General features: G+C 42.3%; 2 protein-coding genes across 2 annotated transcripts; both read left to right on the top strand.

The window, feature by feature from the left end:
• The first annotated feature begins 294 nt into the window (after window positions 1–294).
• On the top strand, window positions 295–1,239 carry LOC136652825 (olfactory receptor 5A1-like). The gene has a single exon (XM_066629747.1). It carries the CDS (start codon window positions 301–303, stop codon window positions 1,237–1,239), a length of 939 nt encoding a protein of 312 aa, XP_066485844.1. The 5' UTR covers window positions 295–300.
• A 1,443-nt stretch (window positions 1,240–2,682) lies between these two features.
• LOC136652824 (olfactory receptor 5A2-like) lies at window positions 2,683–7,956 on the top strand. The gene is made up of 2 exons (XM_066629746.1): window positions 2,683–2,723; window positions 7,026–7,956. The coding sequence occupies exons 1-2, from the start codon at window positions 2,683–2,685 to the stop codon at window positions 7,954–7,956; spliced, it is 972 nt and encodes a 323-aa protein (XP_066485843.1).
• The last annotated feature ends 386 nt before the right edge of the window (window positions 7,957–8,342 follow it).

Below are 8,342 nucleotides of genomic sequence, written 5' to 3'. Positions count from 1 at the left end.
GCTTCTCTACAGTGATTGAAGGATCCCTGAACAGAGGGGAAGAAAAAAAAAATCTAACATGCTGGGGAGAGGGTTATATTTAGTATTTTCCTGATATGATGTTATTCTAAGAGCAGTGAGGTCGACTTCATGGTGAAATGTTGAAGCCTGACATACAGATTTGCTTGATTTCTTCATATCAGAAAGAATCAGGAGGGGGGTGAGGGAGAACTTATACAGATCTACTTATGAATTTTGTTTCACTTAACTGTAATTTTACTTTTTTTACAATGGCAGCATATATTTTTGCTGGAAAAGGAAATGGAAAATCAGACGTCAGCAACTTATTTTGTCCTCTTGGGATTCTCAGACAACCCACTAGTCCAAATCTTCCTCTTCCTGATGTTTTTGTGCATATATGCAGCAACCTTGATGGGAAATATGGTCATCTTGATGGTAATAAGGACCAACACTCACCTCCACAGTCCCATGTACTTCTTCCTGAGTCATCTATCTTTCCTGGATGTCTGCTTTTCTTCAGTGACTGTGCCTAGGGCCCTAATGAGTTTGTGCTCAAGCCGGACCATCTCCTACTACGACTGCATTGCCCAGACTTTTTTCATCTTTTTGACAGGATGCACTGAAGTCTTCCTTCTTTCAGCCATGGCTTATGACCGATATGCTGCCATATGCAAGCCCTTGTATTATGCACAGATCATGAACAGAGAGTTCTGCAGAGGGCTGGTGGGAGGGTCGTGGGCAATGGGCTTCATATATTCATTGCTAAATACATTGCCTCTTTTGAAACTTACGTTCTGTCGTTCAAATGTTATCAGGAATTTCAGCTGTGAATTCCCTTCTCTAGTTGCCTTATCTTGCACAGACACCTTCCTGAATAGGGTTATGTTCTTTATGGCTGCTAATACGGTTGGAGGCTTTTCGTTCCTTGTTATTGTACTGTCATACATCCACGCCATCCGTACAGTCCTGAAAATGCATTCAGCAGAAGCCAAAAGAAAAACCTTTTCCACTTGTAGTTCCCACCTCATTGTTGTGGTTTTGTACTACACTAGTAGTGCCTTTAGGTACTTTTCCTCCAACATCGCTTCCTCAGTCATTCTGGATGAACTCTTCTCCATCCAATACAGCATCGCAACCCCTTTGTTGAACCCCATTATCTACAGCTTGAAAACCAGAGAAGTGAAGGAAGTCATCAAGAAATTGCTTTGGTATAAACCATTGATGTCTCATGCTATGTAAAAATTATCAATTAATGGATGGGCACTGGGTTAACCCAGCATTTCTCAAACTGTGGGTCACAAACTAATTTCAGGCAGGTTCCCATTCATTTCAACATGTATTTTATTTTTAATATATTAGATGTGATGCTCTCATAGTATGTGACTGCATTTGGAGAAATGTTACATATCTGTACTTTTAGCAGGCTACTATGCATATGCTTTTAACAGTGATAGCTTATGGGGTTTACACCGTTATTTATACTATAAATTTATACTTATACTTATACTATATAATTTATACTTTAAATTATATACATAAATTTATACTATACTATACTATAAATACTATACTATACTATATACTATAAATTTATACTTATACTTATACTATAAATTTATACTTATTGTAAACTTTTAATTTATTTGGGCTTAGGATAATCCTCATCTCCTGTATACAAAAATCCATACTTCATGTATTCATCGCAGTATTTTCTCTTTACCTGTTTGAAGAACTGGAGACTGCATTTTCACTCTTTTGCACCAAAGTGTTAGATGTGTCCTGAGAAATTATTGAAGATTGATCACTTTCCTCATTATGTTTCAGGGTTTGTTTGTTTTTTTTAACTGTGCCGGCTTTCAAACACTGATCCATATCTGATAATAACACACAAATTGATGAACAAAAACTAGCAGTTTGTGGGGCTTTTGCAATCAGCTAACTGCCATCCTCCCTACCTTGCCACCCCTGCAAGGCATTTTGGAATGCTACCTGCCTTTTCTTGTCATTATTGGATTTTTTTTTTTTTTTTGTACACCCAAAAGGTCATGGTGTGTACCCCTGGGGTACACTTACCCGAGGTTGGGAACCACTGTCCTAGAGGAAACACAGCATGAATAAACACTATGGAAGGAAACTCATAGGATATTTACCCTCCCCCCCCCCCCAAATATGCATGCAAGACAAAGTTTTGAGTTAACCGGGTTCACCTCTAGCAGCCAAAAATCCTATCAGGATACAACATTGCCTGAGTTAGCGTCTCTGCATCACCATGTGTGGGTTTCGGTAGGATTGGGCCTTCAGTAATGGGAACAACTAGCTACTAAAGGAAGTAGTTGTCCTCTTTATTCACACTCTTCATCTTGCCATACCTGACTGTCACTAAGATCTCTTTGCTAAGGGTCAGTCAGGACTGGCTCACAATGGGAGGACTAAGTGCTGGGTGAAAGGCAATAATGAGTGAGGGTGCAATCCTAACCAAATTTCCAGCACTGGCATAGCTGTGCCAGTGGGGCATGTGCTGCATCCCCTAGTTGGGGGCAATCATGGAGGCCTCCTCAAGGTAGGGCAATGTTTGTCCCCTTACCTCGGAGTTGCACTGCCCTTATGTCAGTGTTGGAAAATTAGTTAGGATTGTGGCCTGAATTTCTCATGAACAGGATGCAGATGTTTCCTTGAGAAGACATGTACGATGCTGACCGAAGCAGAAGTGGCATCGCTAGAGGGTGTGGGCTTTACCAGATGACGGACACGGGAGGAGGATGACACCACTACTCACCCAAATTTTTTAAATCTTCGTATTTTTGAATAATACCATCATGTTATATATCAGTCAGTGCGTAATTTCATGCAGAATTCAATGAAATGAACCATGTTGAAATATCTCTATTCTTTCAGAATTTATAGCCAAAAAACCAGTAGGGATGGGGCAATGGTACATCTTCACGCCCATTACCCATGGTATTTTTCTGCCCACTACATGGGAGGAGGTCCATCATGGGGGTGACGTGCTGACTTCCTGCACCAGGGGACTCAAACCCATGTGTTGCCAATGCTAAGTGGGGACTTGGTGTGAGACATCGTGTCATTTCTTGAAGTACATTATAAATTTGTAGTGCAAGATGTGCCTGTTTAGGCCTGAATGGTTTTGAATGTATATTCAATCACAATGGCAATAGTGCCTTAATAGGTACCACTGGAATATGGCTGGACATTTATATACTTATAGTATTTGGCACTTGGAGAAGCACAGTGCCATCCACAGAGGCATTAGGCAGACTTTCATCAGGTGCAACTCTAAGCTGTGCAATAGAGGAACATTTCACCTGTTGAATTTCTGCCTTGAATGTTTTATCTCCCAACTTGATGTCAAACTGAAAAAAACTGAGGCACAGTATGGAAACATGGAGCCTGACTGACTGACACAGGGCTGGCCCATCCATGGCCATGGCCACTGGACACAGGGCTGGCCCATCCATGAGGCCTTCCCCCCCACACACCCCAGTGCTTCTCCCACTGCTCGCCAATGAAGGTAAGTCAGCAGGAGAGGAGGGAGGGGTGGCAGGAGGGTGGAATGGGGGTGTAGAGGGGGCAGGCTCAGCACTGCCAGCAACACCAATATAAAATCCCCCTTCATGAATCTGATCCCATGGTGTGGGTCCACTAGGACCTGCTCCAGCTATTTAGCTAGTACATATTCAAGTACACCCATCTGTGCCACTGAGGTTCACCCCTGATGGTCACTACTCCCCCACTGATGTAGTGGCCAAAAGGGTGACCACTGGATCCTATAGTGGGGGGGGGGAGTCTAGGAGGTCTCCTCTAGGTAAGGGAACAAATTGTTCCTTACCTAGAGGAGACCTCCTGGACTCCCTCCCCCCCACCATAGGATCCAGTGATCACTCTTTTGGCCACTACATCAGTGGGGGACTGATGGATAGGATTGGGTTTGAAGTTTCAGCCAGTCAACACCACCCACAGCCTATTTCAAACTTGCAGAGCCAAGGGTTTTCTGTGGGCTCCTGGACCTTTGACAATTGTGAAGAGGTAGGAATTCCAGCAGGTGACAAACTGCACCTACTGAAATTCCCTCCTCTACACCAGGGGTGTTCAAAGTTTTTGGCAGGAGGGCCACATCAGCTCTCTGACACTGTGTCGGGGGCCGTGGAAAAAAAGAATCAATTTACATTTAAAATTGGAATAAATTTACATAGGTTTACATAAATGAATATATTAAAGATGAACTTATATGAATGAATGAATGAAGGTCTTGCGATAGCTCAAGGCCTATAAATGGCCTTGCACAAAGCAAGGCTGGCCTTTCCTTTGCTGCCGCTGCTGCATCACAGACATGAAACAGCAAGCAGTGGAGGTACATCTCACAGCTCACATGAGAGGTCAAACAGTCACCCTCATGCTGAGATCAGTTGCGTCAGGTGAGAGTGGGCTCCAACAAATCTCAGGAGGGCCAGAAGCTCATTGGAGACTGGGAGCTCCCGGAGGGCCGCATTGAGAGGCCTCGAGGACCACAAGTGGCCCCAGGGCTGGGGTTTAGGCACCCCTGCTCTACACAATTGTTAGAGGTCCAGGAGCCCTAAAGTTGAATGGTTGGCCACCCCTGGGCTAGGGAGAAGTCCCTGGGTGAATGCTTCTTCTTTGGTACCAGGAGGGTTGGAATGTCTGCTTTTATGTCCCTTCTGACTATGTTATTCAGTGTTAACCTAAAAGGAGCAATTAAGAATTTCCAGCATGCTGAAATACTTTTGCAAAACAGACCTGACTCTTAATTATATATAATAAAACACATTCACAATGATCGGAGGCAAGTCTTCAGAACTTCAGATCTAGCAGTCAGCAAGAATTAAGTATTTTTAGAGTCTTTAAGGTTCTTTCCCTTTATTTAAAAGAAGAGACACTGATTGATATGAAATTTTGCAGACCAAGAAGGAAGACTGGGGTGAATGGCATATTTTCCTTTGTCAAATTATATGGCAAAATTCTGAATTCTAAGATCGACGTATTACATTTCAAGTTAGTGATTTCATGGTAGGTGAGTCAGATTTGTCTTCTCTAACGGTAAAATATAGCTCGGAATGACTTTCAGAACTCTGAGAATCATTTTAAATTGTACAAGCTTGTACAGAAAGATATAGCTCGCATTCTCAGAAAGCTAAAGCTTGGGTAGAATGGCCTAGTTTGCACCAGGAATTTAACTGGTGTTGTTAAAAACCATTCTATTATTAAAAAATGACACTTTTCTTTTCCCGTATGCTTTAAGTAGGAAAGAAGTGAGTTGACTGCTGTTTAATTATGCTGATATTGAATAAAGTCGCACTCTAACCATTAGCAAAAGGCAGAGGAGAAGGAGCCCTGAAATTATATGAGCCATAAGGCAATGTTTTTCAGATGTTATGATTTTAATTTGGAATTTTAATTTACATACACTTTTGCATATAATTATGAAGAGGCAAAACAGTCAGCTTTGTATGTTAAAACTGTCTTATTCAGCAGTTGGAAAATCACAAGGAACATTCCCAACAAGGGACCAAGGACAACTGGATAACTGAATAGGGGCAGGATACAGAACAGGAGCTGAGTCAGCTCTCCTCATATGAATATATGGCAATATATGAAACTAACTTACTAGTTAGTCTACTTCGTCAGACTAGTTCGTCTAACCCAGTGCTGTCAACTCTTTGAGCAATCTCCACAGCTCCAGGGAGAGGTCTTCCTTAGATGTGCAACCAAAAGTATTAGTACTGGAGATGCTGATGAGCAAAACTGGTACCTTTTTCTTCACAAGGCATGCTTTCAGAGCCCAGTCCAATGCATGTCTACTAAGAAATAAGTCCCATTATAGTCAATGGGACTATAGTTCCTATCCAGGAATGTCTGGATAGGATTGTAGCCTGCATCCATGAAGCCTGTTCTTATATGTGTTTACTGGGAAGTAAGTGGCAGTAAATTCAGTTTGGGGGCAGGGAAGGGGCGGTTCAGGCCCAGGAGTGGAGCAGGCCTCCGCCACATGCCAACCCCTATCTCAGGCCTGCCGGTATTACACAGGGCTGCTCAGTTCTGCACCAGCGAAATATCTGGCACGGATCCAAATCCTATTGAGCAGGCTGGGGGCTACATGGGTTAAGGGAACAAATGTTCCCTTACCCCGAGGAGACCTCCCACCTGCTTTTAATCCAATGCTGGATACAGCATGGGCCCAGCAGCCCCACTGTGCCAGCGTTGGATAGCATTGGGCTGCCCGCTGTTTCACCAGAGCAGAAAGTTCATAAATGTCCTTTAAAATTCCAGTTTTTCAAGCCCACTAGGTTGAGCATTGTTTTGTTATTGCTACCAGGCTTGGATCCTCAACAAACCAACCAGTATTTCATTTGTTGAGGCAAAGGAAGTTTAACTGTGTTGGCATTTTCTGTCAGTCTAAGCCAGAAGAACCCACTCAGAAATGTGGGTAGTCTTATTGATATTTCTTGTTCTCTTTGTTTTTCTTGGGTGTTTGCCAGTGCAGGAACTTCCATATCCATCACAAAATTTCAGTTTGGTGAAATTTGGCTGGTCAAATTCAAACAGAAATCTCAACCTGCATAAATGAGTCATCTTTGTTTCTTCCTAAGATTTTTTTCAGCTATATCTACAGGCTACGTCTCGTAATCCACTCTTTATCCTTGTTATCCACTGCCTCGTTTTGGAACCCCTGGTGGATTAAAAAAAAATCAATGGATACTAAATCAGTGGAAAAATAGCTTTAAAGACCCACTTTCAGGTCACCGCAGAATGCTTTGGTATAGACATTATACTGCATTCAGTCACAAATGCAGTAAATAATGGAATCTAATGGAATGAAAGTATAATTATTTAACAGCGTGAAGGTAGCAAATTGGATTTTGGTGCTTTTATTCCTTGTTACATGGCATTTAAAGGTAGACCTCAGTATCAGTGGTAAGTCAAATCAGTGGATACCAAATCAGAGGATATTGATGTCCCACCTGTCTGTTATTATTTCACAGATATTGAAGATTGTCAGTGGAGAACCACTCTGCTCAGTACTACTTTTCTCTCCATGGACTCTCAAATTATCTACACTTCCAGATTTTCCTCTTTTCCTTATTCTTGTTGATTTATCTGTTCACCCTGGTAGGGAATGGAATGATCATGCTGGCTGTAAGAACCAGCCCTCATCTCCAGAGTCCCATGTACTTCTTCTTGAGCCACCTCTCTTTCCTGGATATGTGTTATTCATCGGTCACTGTCCCAAGCATGCTGGAGACCATCATTGAGAAGCAGAAGACCATATCTGCTGGTGAATGCTTCACTCAGTCATTCTTTATCTTGCTTTCAGCCACTACAGAAGTCTTTATCCTCTCATCCATGGCTTATGACAGACATTCTGCCGTATGCCAACCATTGCATTACATGGAATTAATGAATATCTCATTCTGTCGCAAGCTTGTGGCCACTGCATGGATAATTGGATTCTTTTATGCACTTACAAACACATTACCACTCTTAAGGCTACAATTTTGTGGCTCCAATGTTATCAGACATTTCAGTTGTGAGCTCCCTTCAATCATCTCTCTATCCTGCAATGACACGCTCACCAATCAAATGTTATTTTTCCTTTCTGGAGGGGCTGTCGGGTTGATCTCCCTCTTCCTCACTGTGCTGTCCTATATTTACATTATCTCCACCATTCTGAAGATTAACTCCACAGAGGGCCGATATAAAGCTTTCTCTACCTGCAGCTCTCACCTCACTGTAGTGATTCTCTTCTACGGAACAGGTTACTTTTGTTATCTCCGGCCAAGCTCAGCGACGTCAGTCATTTTAGATACAATCCTTTCCATACAGTACAGCATCCTCACCCCCTTGCTCAACCCCATCATATACAGTTTACAGAACAAAGAAATGAAAGCAGCGTTTAGAAAGATGCTGAGACTAAAATCTTGAGATTCTGTTTCAGTTAAAACTCTTTGGATGGACAAAGACAAGAGAACTATAAGAATTAGCCACATGTATCCTTTCACCAATCCTCATTGTTGGACTGTCACAATTTTTTGAGGACTGCCTCAAAACTTCCAGATTTTGGACACACACAAAGCCCTGTTCTGATTACGCACAAGCCCCTTCTCTAGGGGATTTTGAATCACACAAACCATATCATGGAGCAGACTTTCACAACATGCAAACCACCAAGTTAACAAACAGCCCATCAGCCACATATGGTAGCCTCCTTGAGACTTGATGAACCACTTAGGTTGGCTGTTTACATTGAACTTCAATTATGTCAATAAGGGGAAATGTACAGTATACATAGGGTATTGCATGGGTATTGG

This window comes from Tiliqua scincoides, chromosome 5 (genome assembly GCF_035046505.1).
Source record: "Tiliqua scincoides isolate rTilSci1 chromosome 5, rTilSci1.hap2, whole genome shotgun sequence".
Classification (NCBI taxonomy): domain Eukaryota; kingdom Metazoa; phylum Chordata; class Lepidosauria; order Squamata; family Scincidae; genus Tiliqua; species Tiliqua scincoides.
This window is presented reverse-complemented; position numbering and strand designations above follow the sequence as displayed.

What these genes read in the sequence shown, in the direction of transcription:
- LOC136652825 (XM_066629747.1), top strand. Translation starts at nt 301, where the DNA reads ATGGAAAATCAGACGTCAGCAACTTATTTTGTCCTCTTGGGATTCTCA.
- LOC136652824 (XM_066629746.1), top strand. Translation starts at nt 2,683, where the DNA reads ATGTACGATGCTGACCGAAGCAGAAGTGGCATCGCTAGAGG. An exon ending in AGAAGTGGCATCGCTAGAGG is followed by an intron (nt 2,724 to 7,025) that starts GTGTGGGCTTTA and finishes CAGATATTGAAG; the next exon opens with ATTGTCAGTGGAGAACCACT.